At 44.1% G+C, this 18,692-nt stretch overlaps 1 protein-coding gene across 3 annotated transcripts in view; it reads right to left on the bottom strand.

The window, feature by feature from the left end:
- The window catches only part of LOC126471556 (glutamate [NMDA] receptor subunit 1), a 524,350-nt gene that overhangs the window by 122,293 nt on the left and 383,365 nt on the right, over positions 1 to 18,692 (bottom strand). For all 3 annotated transcript variants that reach the window (XM_050099783.1, XM_050099785.1, XM_050099784.1), the window contains one exon: positions 11,921 to 12,068. In XM_050099783.1, coding sequence (XP_049955740.1) covers positions 11,921 to 12,068 — 148 coding nt within the window. The remainder of the gene's footprint in view (positions 1 to 11,920; positions 12,069 to 18,692) is intronic.

The following is an 18,692-nucleotide window of genomic DNA, read 5'->3' as shown; positions in this document are numbered from 1 at the left end:
CTCATAGACCAATCATTTGCGCCGGCTGGAGTGGCCTTGCGGTTCTAGGCGCTACAGTCTGGAGCCGAGCGACGGCTACGGTCGCAGGTTCGAATCCTGCCTCGGGCATGGATGTGTGATGTCCTAAGGTTAGTTAGGTTTAATTAGTTCTAAATTCTAAGCGACTGATGACCTCAGAAGTTAAGTCGCATAGTGCTCAGAGCCATTTGAACCTATCATTTGCTACATCCTGCTAATCCTAAACTAACATACTCCATTCTATCCACCAGGAAGAAGAAGCAGAAACGCCTCAGCACTAAAACAGCCAGAATCCCTGATCCTAAAATAATCTAACTCCAAATTGACAAAATTGAATACATGGAACGTCACCCTACTACATCAGACCAGCTCATAATATCACAAATCCACATCTTCCTTGTGCCCTCCCTTCTCCCCCTGATACAAGACTCATACAATCAAAATTTCTTACCCTTGAAATCTGATAATATATGCCCAATATTCACATAGCCCAAATTATTCCTTGCAAAGATTTCATTATCAAATCGTTACTCCGCGACTTCCATTCTGCAGTCCTATCAAAAATATCTTTTATTGCCTTTAGTTCAGAAGCAATCCTCACACCATTAACAAATCTTCCTCCCAGACAATTCCAAGTTCCTCAACGGGCTCCTACATTCACTGCTGTTATCCAAAGGATTACACCGGATATCGGAAACGAAGAAATGCAGTTAGAACCTATGACACACCCAGGTCTCAGAATCAGAAAAGCCCTGCGAATTAACAAAAATTCTTGATAAGATTTTAGCTGAACCTTTCATCATTATTGACAACCTCATTCAACATGGTACATTCATATATCATCACCGGTATAGGTTGGAACCATCTAGATCAGTTCCCCAATCATATTGTTGCCAATGATGCTTTACATATAATTATTACTTAACATAACTGTAGAAAACTTCCTACCTGTACCCACTACAAAGAACCTCACTTCCTCAAGCAATGTCCAGATGTCAGTTCCCTGAACAGAACCAGAGCTGACATACCCATCTAGTCAGTTAACACTCTACTGCAAAGAAACTGTTCCCTCCGCCCTCCACTTACAACTGAAGACATCAGAAGTTTCATACCCCTTGTTCTCCAGAAAATCCACCCTTTCTAACGTCCTTATATCCTGTCCCAAATAAACCTTGCTGTGCACACAATTTTCCACTTAAATGAAAAACTACCTTCTTCCACAGCCAATTTTACTTTATTTTCAGCCGACTCGACACATAAGTTTAGCTAGTTCCTTCCTCACTACACTTATTTCAGCTCATCACCTCCGCGTCATCCCAATCATTACCTACATAACCTCATATTCCATTAATCCGAGGCTAATACACTGAACATCCACCAACTGCAGTGCACAGCTCCCTCGTAACATCCCTAAACTCTCTCTGTACTTTCCCCTGTATCACTCATCCACAGCAACCAGGAGCTGCTCACCTGCAACCAATGACGCTTCGTGCAAGACAACACCATCTGGATTATCTGCAGTAGTGACGTTACAGACGGTAATACCTACAGTATCCTGATTGCCTCGATTTGAAATCATCGTGATGATACTTCGATGACAAAAGGATAATGACCAGGCTTTAAAAATTGTCAAGGAGGAACTCCAACGAAGAGGAAGTACGTTCGTAAATATTCACGATAAATAGTCCTTAATTAAACATTACAATTCCTTAGAGCATTGATATCCACTTTCGCCTCCATGTTACCTTTCGCGGAGCGAATTACATGGACACCATGAATCCTCCGGGGCTGTCCCTAAAACCGTAAGAGTACGAGGGCGTGGAGAACAGCACGTTGCTATATTGTCCCCAAATACTTAACCCTCCATTCTAAGAAAACACGCTTAACCAGCACTGCATCACATTAGCACAGCACAATATATTAATAAAAGAATATAAGCAATGCAACAAATATGCACTTGCTGCATTCTCCCTACCTATTAGCAGTCACTGAACAACGACCGACGCTGCCAGACTGTGATCTGCAGACCCCGCCCAATCAGCACTACCTTTACACCATCGCTCATACTCTGCTGCTACTGCTCAGCACTGCGCCATTGCATGGCCGCCTACCGCCCTGCCGAAGTCGGTATATCACTGCGTAGCACACGGGCAATAAATCGCACTCTAAACACTGTGTAGGATAGGGAATGGTAGAGGAAATGCACTTTATTAAAACGCATTTCCCCGGTGCTGAGATGCGACCTACTGGCAACATGGCTGGAGCCCCCCCCCCCACCCTCACCCTGCCTTCCTCACCCACCCACGGACACATGGCACAGTCATCGAACGGCACGCCGGTACTGGAACAAATGAACAACTGGTTATTGTTCTTGTATGCCAAGCTCACTGGACCAACAGAGATGTGGTCACTTCGCGTTGTGCCACCACTGTAGCTGGTCATGTGGCGGGCCGCGAACGAGGGCCTTTTGCCCGGCTGCCAAATACTTGGTTACGACCTACCGCAAGGGAGAATACGTTGTAACAGATGATAAACTGGTATTCATTGGACAAATATATTATACTACAACTGACATGTGATTACATTTTCACGCAATTTGGATGCATAGATCCTGAGGAAACAGTACCCAGAACAACCACCTCTGGCCGTAATAACGGCCTTGATGCGCCTGAGCATTGAGTCAAACAGAGCTTGGATGGTGTGTACAGGCACAGCTGCCCATGCAGATTCAACACGATACCACAGTTCATCAAGAGTAGTGACTAGCGTATTGTGACGAGCCAGTTGCTCGGCCACAATTGACCAGACGTTTTCAGTTGGTGAGAGATCTGGAGAATGTGCTGGCCAGGGCAGCAGTCGAACATTTTCTGTGTCCAGAAAGGCCCGTACAGGACCTGCAACATGCGGTCGTGCTTTATGCGGCTGAAATGTAGGGTTTCGCAGGGATCGAATGAAGGGTAGACCTACGGGTCGTAACACATCTGAAATGTAACATCCACTGTTGAAAGTGCCGTCAATGCGAACAAGAGGTGACCGAGACCTGTAACCAATGGCACATCATACCATCACGCCTGGTGATACGCCAGTATGGCGATGACGAATACATGCTTCCAATGTACGTTTACCGCGATGTCGCCAAACATGGATGCGACCATCATGATGCTATAAACAGAACCTGGATTCATCCGAAAAAATGACGTTTTGCCATTCGTGCACCCAGGTTCGTCGATGAGTACACCATCGCAGGCACTCCTATCTGTGATGCACCGTCAAGGGTAACTGCAGCAGATGGTTGTTGTCTTGCAAACGTCCCCATTTGTTGACTCAGGGATCGAGATGTGGCTGCACGATCCATTACTGCCATGCGGATAAGATGCCTGTCATTTCGACTGCTAGTTAGAGATGGGGGATCCGCTCCTGAACTAATTCATAGAGTTGAATCTTTCAAAGGAGTGAACAATCAGTGATTCAGAAAAAAAGAATGGTAGCTCCAAACGTTTCCCACAGCAGAGAGAGAGAGAGAGAGAGAGAGAGAGAGAGGGAGTCGGAACAGACCAGTGGGGCCTCTGCTGGTCAGAGCACACTGCACGCCACACAACACAGCCAGCGCCGGCCTCTACCCTGCTTCTGCCTTGGCTGCCTGCATTGTGCAGTGCCCCATTGGATTTTGTGTTTCACATATGCCGTGCCCTCTCTGTGCTTCCTCTGCCGCGTGCAGTGTCTGGCGCACCTTAGCATAACACTCCGTCGGCGATCGTTTCAGTCGCACGTCCTGCCCTCTGGGCAGTTGATGCGAGCAACAGGACAGAGAGTCTCCTAGCGGAGAACATAAGAACTACTTGCAACAGCCTGCTCGCAAGAGAACGGACGATTTGTCTCCGAGCGGGTGAGTGGTGGCAGTTCACCGCTCCCCCCACCGTCGGAACTCGCCCGCTCAACGCTCACCCCACCGTTCTCGACTCTAGCCAGAGCGTTGAGCAAAGCAACTCAGGTGTCACTCTGGTCTCTGCGGTCTTAGCTCACGCAGTAATACAGCTCGCCTCTCGACCTGCTTGACTCAGCGCCTCTGCATCGGAGTTCGTCTCTACTGGATATTGTTCTTCGTAGTAATACCGTTATGTATATTACATAATTATGTTATGTATACATCATTTGTTTTTATTTTATTTTTATTTGTTTAAACTGATCAGATTAGGTTCCTGACGGCTCCTCTTACTATAGGATTTTTTATTATGGTCACTCGAATTTACACATTAATTACGAGCGAACCGATAAACGTATAGCAAAAGTGATACACCAATATTTTCCTTGTTTTATTCTGCAGAAGGCTATATGCAGCACTTTGGTCTTACAGTCAAATTTATATATTTTTTTCTTATTTTAGTACGGATTTTGCGATTTTAGGCGTCTTCGGAAGGAAATGTTCACTTTAAAAATATATGGCTTGCGATGTATTTGTACGAGGTTAATGAAATTTTAATACATTATAGCCAAATATATTGTTAAGGTAAATCTCAAGTTACAATATTTTCCGATCACCCAAAAAACCACGATAGTGCAAAATAAATCAATAATCAAAAACTTTGTCATATCGTGGAAATTTCAATAAACAATACAAAATTCTTACTCATTATCTGTGTTACTTCAAAATAGGATCAAATAAGATCAAAATACAGGTATAGTACTGGAATAAACCAAGTTTAAAGGGCAATGTGCCTTCCATTTATTTTCTGTTGCGAATGAGAGGTGAGTCATGAAAAAGAGCTAGTTCATTTCAGGGAGTGAACAGTTCTGATACGATCTCTGAAAAGAACAGTTTTGCCCATCTCTACTGCTAGTGATACGAGGCCGTTGGGATCCAGCACGGCGTTCCGTATTACCCTCCTGAACCCACCGATTCCAAATTCTGCTAACAGTCATTGGATTTCGACCAACGCGAGCAGCAATTTCGCGATACGATAAACCGCAATCGCGATAGGCTACAACCGACCTTTATCAAAGTCGGAAACGTGATGGTACGCATTTCTCCTCCCTACACAAGGAGTCATAACAACGTTTCACCAGGCAACGCCGGTCAACTGCTGTTTGTGTATGCGAAATCGGTTGGAAACTTTCCTCATGTCAGCACGTTGTACGTGTCGCCACCGTCGCCAACCTTGTGTGAATGCTCTGAAAAGCTAATCATTTGCATATCACAGCATCTTCTTCCTGTCAGTTAAATTTCGCGTCTGTAGCACGTCATCTTCGTGGTGTAGCAATTTTAATGGCCAGTAGTGTAGATCTGTTCTTAATGTCATAGCTGTGATTACACTGTGATCTTAACTCCTTCTGACATGCATTAAGGAATCGCGAGTTTTTAGTGTCGAAGTATAGAAGTGACAGACAATACCATTGTCCTGTCAATGTATGCAGTCTTACACGGGATTAAAAACATCATTTTGTGCCCAGGAAAATATTACTGTTAAGACCTATTTTGCACAGCTCCATGTGATCTGGTAACAAGAGCTTTGTGTCATGTACATTTCACTCAGTTAGTAGCGACTAGATTCAGTATTGGGGTATATTTCATGTAGAAGAAATAAAATCTGATTCTGCCACCACAAAAAATCATCCATAACATATAAATTATAGAGTGCTCCCTACAGCCATATGACATATTGCTTTAGTAAAAACCATTACACAATGGATGTAATCGGAACTGGCAGTAGAAGAGCCAGACTTTTTTAATGTAAGCACTCGGTGTGGGACAGAAGTATGACGTCACACATCAATACTTTAATGGGGAAGTCGAGATATTCTAGAGACAGTGTACACTGCTGCACCAAGAAAGACAAGAGGTAGCACAACACAATTTATTTTGTAGGTAACATGTTGACCAAGTATCAAATGATTACGTTTACAGACGTCTGTGACATGTGGTTCCTGCCAGAATCAGTAGCCAGAGTAGCTGCCATTGTTGGATATCACCGCTGCCACACGTCTCGGCATTGGGTCAAAGAGACGTTGGATGTGTTCCTGGGGTACAGCAGCCCAAGCAGCTTCCACACGTTGCCAAAGATCATCTGGTGTGGCAGCTGGGGATGTAATCTGGGCCACTCGTTGAGCAACCATGGGCCACATGTTTTCTATCGGCGAAAGATCCGGAGAGCGAGCCGGCCAGGGAAGCAATTCAATCTGGTTATTGACGAAGAACCTTTGGACAATGCGTGCCACGTGTGGTCGCGCATTGTCCTGTTGAAATATTGCTGTGGCCGAGCCCTGAAGGTAAGGAAGTACAACTGGCTCCAGCACCTCGGATATGTAGCGCTGGCTATTTAAAGTACCGGCAATGCGTACTAGAGGCGTGCGAGAGTAATATCCAATACCGCCCCATACCATAATATCCGGTGCAAGACCAGTGTGGCGGTGCATAATGCAGCTGTCCAGCATCCTCTCTCCACGGTGTCTCCACACTCGAATCCGACCATCGTGGTGCTGCAGACAGAAGCGTGCCTCGTCAGTAAAGACAACGTCATTCCATTCTGCCGTCCACATCCGTCTGTCATCACACCATTGGTGACGCAGACGTCTGTGGTTCTGCGTCAATGGTAGACGAAGCAATGGACGTCTTGCGGACAGACCACTCTGCTGTAAACGGCGTCGAATGGTACGCGCAGACACTGGATGATGCGTTACAGACGCAATGTGCTGTGCTATGGTTCGGGATGTCAGTGAGCGATCCGTCACTGCCATGCGCACAATTTGCCTACAACACGTGCAGTGGTGCACCGAGGTGAATGCGATCGACCACGTCGGTCCGTCGTACCCTCCTGCATCCAACGGTCACATATCCGCATTACAGTTGTTTGGTTTCGTCCAACACGACTAGCGATTTCTCTGTATGATAATCCGCAATCTCGGTAAGCCACTATCCTTCTTCTGTCGAACTCGGATACTTGATCAAAAGATGTTCACTGTTGTCTACGAGGCATAACTGATCGTCTTGTGAAACAACCACAAGGGAAACACACGTGCCGAATGTACACTCGTCGAAATCGCCAAGCCTTGAATGGCGCTATGAGGTGGCGCCACAGGCGCGCGTGATATGCGTCTGCGCTGAAATTCTAATCAGTTGCATATCTCATCGCTGCAAACTCATGGTGCAAATTTCACTTGATTCCGATGCTTCCTTCAGGGTGTTGCATTTACGGTGGCCAGAAGTGTACCATTCTCCTTACAAGGGAACAGACCTGAGGAATATTAGGAGAAATCAGGATGGAAGCAGGTGGAATATAAGAAATCCATATAAAGCAGAATCAGCTGACTTTAAAATGAATGCCGGACAGTGTGGCCGTGCGGTTCTAGGCGCGTCAGTCTGGAATCGCGAGACCGCTACGGTCGCAGGTTCGAATACTGCCTAGGGCATGGATGTGCGTGATATCCTTAGGTTAGTTAGGTTTAAGTAGTTCTAAGTTCTAGGGGACTGATGACCTCAGCTGTTAAGACCCACAGTGCTCAGAGCCATTTGAACCATTTGAACTTAAAATGAATCACCAACCTGGACTATTGCAATGGCTTTATGTAGATGACTACTAGCTTATGGATTCGGAAACGTTTACATTTTTCTTCGCTAAAAAGAACATGATTTTTTAATCTCTCATTTGTTACTATGGAATAGACAGTTCGAATTTGACATTGCGGAGGGTTATCGTAGTGATACAGAAATGTTATATAAAGGCGGGAGAAACATATTTCTTCAGCACAAAACTATCAAGTAGAGATATTGCCGCATTGTTATTAAGCAGTGTTATTCTGTATGTGTTGTAGATATTACTGAATTATGACAGAAGCAATGTTATTTCATAGGCCTTAAGAAAAAGAACCACTGTATGGAACAGACTTAAACCACTCTCTGTTAAAAATGTTGAGTAAGAAAGAAACCAAATACATGTAACGCTGAAACTGTAGCTCAATTTTTTTATACCATTAGGAAAAAATAAACAAAGATACATGTAGCACTGCTGGGGTAGCGAGTCACAGTATGCATAAAATGGCAAGTATAGTGTTTGGAGGCTATCTTTAGCAGATTGCCTACATCTTATTCTTAGTGTTCTGATGGTATTTTGACGTACCACAATAGACATACTAGCCTACATGGTACTTTGGACATGGGGGAGATTTAAGATTAAATAGTCACCTTATAAAACAAAAAAAGTACCCTGATACACATCTTCCTGACTAAAGAGTATGGTGTTATGTTCTGTTAAGTCTCATCTACTCCCAAAGATGCATAATAATAATTTGCAGGATGGAATTAAACACATAATGCTACTTGTTCATTCGAAAAATGCTTGTAAATGTAGCTATTGCACATAAATGGGTGACAATGTCCATTACTTTTCGGCTACACTACCTATGGGAGAGTCGTTCAGACTGAGATAATATATAGAATGACTGCATGTGGCAGTCTAATTCATCCGCAGAAGATGATATGGATTACAAAAAACACTTATTGAAACGATCTTCAGGTATTGCTTGTCACCCTGGTACCCTTACCAGGTTGGATTAATAGTGAATTCAATGGAGAGTGGCATGTATGCAGCTGTGTAGTTGTAGTGGGGTTCTAAACAGACTCGTTTGTGGTGTTCGATGCAAGGGAGTTTCTACTGCTGGAAATTCGATTAATATACTGTGAGCGATATATTATCTACTCAGACACATGTTTTATGCTTGATGTCTTTCCTAGTGGCGCTGTCATCTTTCAGCAGTATTATTGTGCGTGTCTCGGAGCCATTACCGTGTTACAGCGGCTTGAGGAGCGTTACAGTAAACTCACGTCGATGTCCCAAATTCGACTGATGTAAATTCTATGGAACCCATCTGCGTCGCTGTCAAGGGCCATCACTGTATATGCGTAACAGTGGCCCGTTATTCATGCGAATTACCTGACTTGTGCGTAGGCATCTAATGCCTCATACCTCCACAAACCCACCAACAAACTGTCGGATCCCTGATACGCAGAATCAATGATGTATTGTGGACAAACAAGCTATTAAGCAGGTGGTCATAATGTTTTGGCTCATCAGTGTATCTGACGTCCAAATGGGCATGAGGGTCAAGGGTGGAAGCATTTCCGAATCGGCAACATTTCTAAACTGTTTGTGTGCCGCTGTGACTGAAGTATACCATGCGTGACAACATTGCACTATCCAAAACCAGTGCTGAGGCAACTGTGGTGCACCATGGGACATAGATGACAGGGGTGCATGACTGCCACAGAGATCTGTATGAGCAAATAGACGTGCAACTGTTGAGTAACTGACGGCCCAGACGAACCAAGGGGATACCAACAGTGTCTCCTCAAGAGCCATTCCACCAACGTTGCTGCGTATGGGCCAGTGAAGTAAGCACCTGGTTCATGCATCCATGCTGACAGCTGTTCATCAGCGACAGAGGCTGGAATTTACACACCAGTACTGGAGCTGGACGTGCACTAAATGGCGACAGGTGGCCTTTTCTGATGAATCACGTTTGGTGCTCCATTGGACAAATGGCCGTTGGCGTGTACGGCGTGAAACGTCTGAAGGCAGACACCCTGCACACGTCATAGTCCAGGGAAGGTTTTCGTGGCATTCCCTGGGTGATTGCGTCACTCTGGAATACACAATGGATCAACGCAAGTATGCGTCTATCCTTGAGGACCGTGTCAATCCCTACATGCTTTTTGGCTTTCCTCTGCACGACGGTATTTATCAGCAGAACAACGCAACGTGTCTCACAGCTCGCAGTCTACATGCGTGGTTTGAAGAGCACTAGGATGAGTTTACTGTACTTCCCTGACCACCAAACTCTCCGGATTTAAAATCAATCGAGAATCTGTGGGATGATCTCGATAGGGCTATTCGCACCATGGATCCTCAGCTGAGAAACCTAGCCTAGCTGACCGTAGCACTTGAGTGAGCATAGCTCAACATCTCTGTCGGTACCTTCCAGAACCTCACTGACTCTCTTTCTGCACATCTCGCATTGGTCTGTGCTGCAAAAGGTGGGTCTTGAGCTTTTGACAGGTGGTTCAAATGGTTCAAATGGCTCTGAGCACTATGGGACTTAACATCTATGGTCATCAGTCCCCTAGAACTTAGAACTACTTAAACCTAACTAACCTAAGGACATCACACAACACCCAGTCATCACGAGGCAGAGAAAATCCCTGACCCCGCCGGGAATCGAACTCGGGTGACAGGTGGTCAGACTAGTGTGATTGGGCAGTATGTAATCGGTCTCAAACCTTCCAGTGTCTCCAGGTATTTTATACAACCTTCTTTCATGGGTCTTAAACCAAGTATTCGCAATTCTAATAAATTATGATCTGCACGAAATCATATCAGGCGACTTTCTCTTTCATTCCTTTCTTCCACTCTTAGTCCTTCTACTATTTTTCGTTCTCGTCCTTTACGTACCATGAAATTCTAGTTCCTCATCAAAATTAAATTTTATCTTCCCCAGCTGTTTGAATTATTTCTTTTATCTCATCACGCATTCTTTCAATCTCTTCATCATCTGCGGAGGTAGTCGTCATATAAACTTGTACTACTATAGTGGTGTTAGCTTTGTTTCTGTTTTGGTTACGATAATCCGTTCACTATGCTTTTCATACTAGATTACCCGCATTCCTATTTTCTTATTTATTATTAGACCTTGTCCTGCACTACCCCTATCGGATTGTGTGTTGATAACGTTGTACTGAACTGACCAAAGGTGCTGTTCATCCTGTCACTGCACTTGACTAATTGCCATTATATTTGAATTAAGCCTGTCTCTCTGTCTTTTTCTATTCTCTAACCTACCTAATCGACCTTCTCCGACCCGTAGAATACCACTTTGTTTTGCCTGATGACGATATCCTCTTTCGTAGTGCCCTCCCAGAGATCCTTTTCGGGTCTATTTTACTCCCGGAATATTTTACCCAAAAGGATGCCATAATCATTGAGCCATACAGTAAAGCTGCATGTCCTCGGGAAATGTAACGACTGTAGTTTTCGATTGGTTTATGTCTTTGACAGTGCCAACATAGCAAAGGCACGGTGGCTAATGTTGCGAGGACAGACCAGTCAATTATGCAGATTGTTGGCTCTGTAACTACTGAGAAGCTGCTGCTGCTCTTCAGGAATTATATGTTCGACTGGCATCTCCATTGTTAGCCCTGCAATGTGGTTTCACCTACGATAGGGCTATCCGTATCGTAGAGGCACGCAAGCCACCCCACCTCTGCAAGATCTATGGTCCGTGGGGGCGAACAATTTTTCTTACTATTTTTTACAAGGAACGATTTTAGATAAAATATTACCCGCTTCGAATACTATGCAGTAAAATCATGACATAAGATAAATAACAGATGTAGTTATTTGAGGAATCGACAAGAAGATCGTATAATTAAACAAATGGACACTCATTTCTTATGGCTATAAAGTGGCAACTAATTCCAGAATGAGATTTCCACTCTGCAGCGGAGTGTGCGCTGATATGAAACTTCCTGGCAGATTAAAACTGTGTGTCCGACCGAGACTCGAACTCGGGACCTTTGCCTTTCGCGGGCAAGTGCTCTACCAACTGAGCTAACGAAGCACGACTCACGCCCGGTACTCACAGCTTTACTTCTGCCAGTACCTCGTCTCCTACCTTCCAAACTTTACAGAAGCTCTCCTGCGGTCCCGAGTTCGAGTCTCGGTCGGGCACACAGTTTTAATCTGCCAGGAAGTTTCATGGCAACTAATTATTTGTAGCACAATTTTTTTTAGAAAATCAGCTTTTAGCTGTTAGTGCAAGTTATTCTTTGACTAAAAGCTCTTTTGACACAATTGACGGAAAACGAGAGAATAAATGATAGAGTCAGTTGTCTGTGTTAGAGCAAGTGACTACTTACGTGCGAGTAAAAATATTTTCCAACTGAGACTTTGCGTTGGTTCTCTTGGACATTAACAATATCATATTCAGCATTAATACGATCACCATTGTCATCAAATGCCACCTTTCCTGTAGCTCCATCAAGTAATTCCTGCTTTCGTATGTACCTGCAAAATGTTTGATTCTTTAGTTGGAAAGTTTTGCATAAGTATATTTCTATACTTTTTAAGGAATATTGTAAATGTTAAAATTGTTGCAGAAATAAATGTTAACTAAAAGAATCGCTTACTGATGCCCCAGCTGAACTTTCAGTGCAAACTTTGAGAAAGGTCAGTATTTTTTTGTAGTGCTGCACAACTCAGTATAATTACACGTACTTGGTGCTACACAAATTTGAGATTGATTTCCGTTTATCTCTAGCACAGTATATACGTGGGAAAAACAAGTATTTCGGTAAACAGAGATAATGTTCTTTGCACAGCGGAAATGTATCCAACAGTAGATATAGTTACGGCTGGACAGTGGCAAAAAGAGACAGCAGATATCTGAAATTTTCTGAAGGGAGGAAATGCTAAACAAAACCCCAAATGACGAGTTTATGTAGTAGAGATGGGCAGAATGCAAACAACTGGAGGATTTTCACAATCCGTATCTGGTTGGCAAAGGCTGGAAAATAGGAAATTAAGATTCGAGTTTAAAGCCCCGCAGGTGACGAGATCGTTAGAGACGGAACAAAAGCTCGGCTTGGACGAACTTTGAGAAGATAGTCGGCCGAGTTTTTTTTCAAACAAAGCAGGCTGTCAGTTGCCTTAATCTATTTAGGGCAACCGCGGTAAACTTGAACGTGGCTGACTCTCTGGGGTTTGATTCCCGCTCCGTTCCATGGCTTGTCCAGTGCCTTAAAGACTGTAGTTTCTGTTAACGAAAGTGCGTCCCTTGAAGTGACACCCTCCGACTTTGTTGATGGTGACACATTCGTGGGACGGGGACTTTAAGATCTCCGACCCTCTTGGTATGAAATGCAGTGCGTAAGCTTCTCAACCTTATAGAATATCGGCGTCCATCCACGTGCAGTTTGAATTAAGAATATAGAGGAACATGATATTAAGCTTTATATTGTAGGCTGTTACAATGTCTTCCGGTCTCGGAAACTGACATACGGCCGGGAGAGCTGTGTGCTGACCACATGCTCCTCCATATCCGCATCCAGTGACACCTATAATCTGAGGGTGACACGGCGGCCGGTCAGTACCGTTGGGCCTTCATGGCCTGTTGGGGAAGAGTTACAATGTCTGCCACAAGTAATAATAACAGGAATGTTAAACTACCTCAGTAGTTTGTAACGGACAAAACCATACCGGGTTGTATTGGACAAAACAGACAGCACACAAACCTAAATGTTTACGGTTTGTTTCTTCAGCAGCCAAAGACTGAGAAATCAGCACATAACTGGGATGAAAATCACATGATGGAACCTGTAGAAAAGGTCACACTTCTCGAAATGACAATCAGGGAATCGAGCAGGGAATATTAAGTTCCAAGAAGTACATTATGTAATAGACTCTACGTAAAAACAAATAGGTGGTCATGAAAACTGTTTTAGAAAATAATAAGGTTTTTCTCTTAGAACATGCAGTGATGAACAGGAATCAATATTGAACGATTCTGTCAAAAATTTAAATAGTTTGTGCCTGTAATTAACGATGAATTCTTAAATTTAGTGCAGAAACATGCAGAGCAACTGAAAATGAAGCATCTGTCGTAAACACATAAGTGAAGGGGGTAAAGGCTATTGCTATGATTTCATGAAAAGGCGTGGAAACTTATAGATGAGGGCAGCTGAATCTATGTCTGTAGCGAGCAGCAGATTTCAGCAAGGAACATGTCGACAGATTGTTTTAGAATCTAGATGAGCTGATGGACAAATTCAAATTTATAACCATTTACAATCCAATTAAATGTTTGCTGCAACGAAAATGACTTTTTTACACGTTACAATTTCATGTCCAATACAACCCTCTAAAGATTAATAAACCAAAATGTAAATGGTGGAAAAAATATTTAAAAAATTCACGAACATATATTCTTATGACACATCGGTTTATAATTATATTAAATAACGTACCATAGTATTTTTTTGTGTGAAGAACATTCCAACATAAGCTTCATAAGATATTATAATGTAAATATAATTTCGAAAAGGTTTGCGTGTCCGATCCAGCCGACTTTTCCCTATCCATTTCTGACTTTAACTCCAGGATATGAAACTTAGGCGTAAGAAAATATCGTTGTGAAATGTGTTTCAGCTGACGTGAAGTTATCTGTTGAGCATAAGAATGGACTACCACGAAAACTCTGTGATAACATCTCATCTTTGTAAAGCAGCTGAGCTGCATAGAAGTTTTCTCCCTCTACAGAGACAATGCTGCCTCTTCTCGTGTCGCGGTATGCACAATTTATAAAGCTTAAGCACTAATGTATTTTACCGCTGTACAGTCATTCCTACTGAATCTATAGAATCGTTTCCTTTTTGTCTTCTTCGTCCTATTAGATACAGATTTCATGGAAACAAGCTTCCGCTTGACCCTATCACAAAAGACGAATCTTTAGAGGTAAGTAATTAAACTACGAATGGAACAAGACATCTGGAACTGATACTATAAACACGGTACTCGTCAAATACGCTCCGAAAATTTTTACTCTAATACTAAGAACTTTTGTAAAAATTTAACAGACATTGAACGCGGAATGGTAGTTGTAGCCAGACGCATGGGACATGCCATTTGAGAAATCGTTAGGGTATTCAGTATTCCGAGATCCACAGTGTCAGGAGTGTGCCGAAAATACCAAATTTCAGGCATTACCTCTGACCACGGCCAAAGCAGTGGCCGACGGCCCCCACTTAACGACCGAAAGTAGTGTCGTTTGCGTAGAGTTGTCAGTGCTAACAGACAAACAACACAGCGTGAAATAACCGCAGAAATCAATGTGGGGCGTACGACGAACGTATCCGGCTAGGTCAGTGCGGTGGAATTTGTCGTTAAAGAGCTATGGCAGCAGACGACCGGCGCGAGTGCCTTTGCTGACAGCACGACGTCGCCTACAGCGCCTCTGCTGGGCTCGTGACCACATCGACTGAACCCTAAACGACCGAAGAACCGTAGCGTGGTCACATGAGTCCCGATTTCAGTTCGTAAGAGCTGATTTTAGGGTTCGAGTGTGGTGCAGACCGCAAGAAGCCATGGACCGAAGGTTTCGACAAGGCACTGTGCTAGCTGGTGTTGGCTCCATAATGGTATGGGCTGTGTTTACGTGGAATGGACTGGGTCCTTCGGTCTAGCCGAACCGATCATTGACTGGAAACTATTACGTTTGTCTACTCGGAGGCCATCCACATTCAGTCATGAACTTTATGTTCCCAAACAAGATGAAATTTTTACGGGTGACAACGCGCCATGTGAGAATATTCTGGGCAATTCTAGCGAATGACTTGGCCACCCAGATCGCCCAACATGACTCCCATCGAACATTTATAGGACATAACCGAGAGATCAGTTCGTGCACAAAATCCTCCACCGGCAACACTTTCGCAATTATGAACGGCTATCGAAGCAGCATGGCGACTTCCAACGATTTTTTGAGTCGATGCCACATCGAGTTGCTGCACTACGCCGAGAAAAAGGAGATCCGACACAATATTAAGAGGTATCTCATGACACTTGTCACCTCAGTGTATTCCTTATTGCCATTCCTCTATGTTGATTAAAGTCTTTGCTCTGATTTAGGATTATGTAACTTACCCATTATTTTAACACATTTTCGATAAGAATGTCTTGAACATGTGGTGTTCTGTAGCTTGCAAATATTAAAAACATGTTATCAGAGAGATTGTTTTTTTAAGTATGTCACATCTGACTCGCGACAGTATTCTTTTGCCTTCTTATCTATAGGAGTAGCCGAGCACCTTTTTAATGTTTGTATAGAAAGTTGTTACCAATTCAAATATTGTTTTGAACAACGCAGTTCTTTAATAGACGTGGTCCAGTTGGAAGTGGTATGCCGTTGCGTTCCTCTGACCTTTGAACTGACTTTCACAACCAATTATAGGGGCACGTAGAACTTAATGTCTTTTCGGAACCATGGTGCAGCTCCGAGAGGTGAAAGAAGTGATAATTGACAGATAAAAATCCTAGGACTGTCTGGGGATCGAACCTCAGACCTTTGAATTTGTAATAAGGCAACTTACCGGTATCTGTTTCTTCGTCGTTTCATCTGTTCAAGTTCATAGTTGAAAGCTTCATTCAGTCGTTTTATTGCAGAAGGTCATTGTATCTGAGAGCCGACTGAAATGATTTAGAAGTAACATATTTCATACGAGGGCATGCTGACAAGTAACGCCTCCGAATTTTTTTGTATTAAAACTCTTAAAAGCTTTTTAAATAAAATAAACGTTATTAACATTCCACACCTTTATTCTTCATGTCTACTTATTTTCGGCCCTCTGCCGTTAGAGAGCTCCGAATTGTCGGATGTAACATGGCTGTGTGTAACATAACTATATGGGTCAGCCAAATGAAAACCGAACGCCCACCACAAGGCGACCATGGAATGGTTCCATTCAAAAGTAATCCCTGTTACACCGGAGCCAAGGTAGCCCCTGAGGGCCGGCAACCCATATTACACTACAGAGGACGAGGTTGTCTATGTCCAAGGCGTACCAAAAGCACCATGGTAAACACAGGCTATTTACATACAAGATAATGGAAACAGACAATCCGAGCACTACTTCCTGCAGCGGGAGGTTGAGTCACGGCCTGCAGGAAGTATCACTACGCCAAAACCTGATTGGCTGGAGACAGGTATTTAGGGGCGAGAACCAGTGCCAAAGTTCAGTTCACGCCAGATGCCGACCTCATGTACTGCGACCGTTGAAGATTACGTCTTCGTCTCGGTATTGGACTGTTACTAGTGTGCGAGTGTGTTACCACGAACCTTTGTGGAAAATTAGAAGTGAACTTTTGTTTGCCTCAATTAGGAGACTTTTACTGGCTTCGTTATTGTTACCTTTCGTTTGTATGTTCAGTCATCAACGTTGCGAACTTACATCAATAAAAGTTGTGTTTGTGAAAAATTTCAAATTGTCTGTCACAACAATCCCCAAATCCATTAAGACACTGGGAGACAAGGCGATCAATAAGTGTTTCGTAGAAAGGGATCGACCGCTGACAGATCCACAACCGCACTGTCTTGCACTTCCTCGTCTGAGTAAATCCGACGTCCACAGATGTCTTTCTTCAGGTCGCCAAAAATGTAAAAGTCATATGGTGAAGGTTCCGGGCTGTAAGGAGGATGTTGCTGTGTTTCCCAACCAAATCGCCGAAGTGTGGCATTCTTCTGATTGGCAGTGTGGGGGAGGGCGTCATCGTGCTACAAGATGATTCGGTCCGACAGCAATCCTGAGCGTTTTCATATTATGGCGTGTCGCAGTTTCTGCAAATTGTCTTCACACGCTGCGCATTGGCTGTGGTTCACATTCGAGGAACTTGACGAACCTTGTGTGAACAGCTCTAGATTTCATTGGCGGGGGATGTGCGGATGTTTCTGCTGCTACCTTTGCCTTTGCCCTCGGGCTGTTGGAATGCTGTCGGATGGAATCAACCAGTTGAACGATAACGCTCGACCCCACACTGCCAATTGGACGAAAGCTACGCTTCAGGGATTTGACTGGGAAACCCTGTAACATCCTCCGCATAGCCCCGATCTTTCACGGTGTGACTTTCACATATTTGGCGACCTGAAGAAAGACATGTGTGGAAGTCGGTTTCAGTCGGACGAGGAAAGAGTGGGTGCGGTTTTGGATCCATCAGCGGCGGACTGCTTTCAAAGAAACAGGAATTGATCGTCTCATCTCCCAGTGAGATGAAAGTCTTAGCGCGTGTAGTTATTACTTTTGAATGGAACCATTCTACACTACTGGCCATTAAAATTGCTACACCACGAAGATGACGTGCTACAGACGCGAAATTTAACCGACAGGAAGAAGATGCTGTGATATGCAAATGATTAGCTTTGCAGAGCATTCACACAAGGTTGGCGCCGGTGGCGACACCTACAACCTGCTGACATGAGGAAAGTTTCCAACCGATTTCTCATACACAAACAGCAGTTGACCGGCGTTGCCTGGTGAAATGTTGTTGTGATGCCTCGTGTATGGAGGAGAAATGCGTACCATCACGTTTCCGACTTTGATAAAGGTCGGATAGTAGCCTATCGCGATTGCGGTTTATCGTATCGCGACATTGCTGCTCGCGTTGGTCGAGATCCAATGACATTTAGCTTAATATGGAATCGGTGGGTTCAGGAGGGTAATACGGAACGCCGTGCTGGATCCCAACGGCCTCGCATCACTAGCAGTCGAGATGGCAGACATCTTATCCGCATGGCAGTAACGGATCGTGCAGCCACGTCTCGATCCCTGAGTCAACAGATGGGGACGTTTGCAATCTGCACGAACAGTTCGACAACGTTTGCAGCAGCAGCATGGACTATCAGCTCGGAGACTATGGCTACGGTTACCCTTGACGCTGCATCACAGATAGGATGTGATGGTGTACTCAACGACGAACCCGGGAGCACGAATGGCAAAACGTCTTTTTTTCGGATGAATCCAGGTTCTTTTTACAGCATCACGATGGTCGCGTCCGTGTTTGGCGACATCGCGGTGAACGCACATTGGAAGCGTGTATTCATCGCCATACTGGCGTATCACCCGGCGTGATGGTAATAGGGTG

Source organism: Schistocerca serialis, chromosome 3 (assembly GCF_023864345.2).
Source record: "Schistocerca serialis cubense isolate TAMUIC-IGC-003099 chromosome 3, iqSchSeri2.2, whole genome shotgun sequence".
Classification (NCBI taxonomy): domain Eukaryota; kingdom Metazoa; phylum Arthropoda; class Insecta; order Orthoptera; family Acrididae; genus Schistocerca; species Schistocerca serialis.
This window is presented reverse-complemented; position numbering and strand designations above follow the sequence as displayed.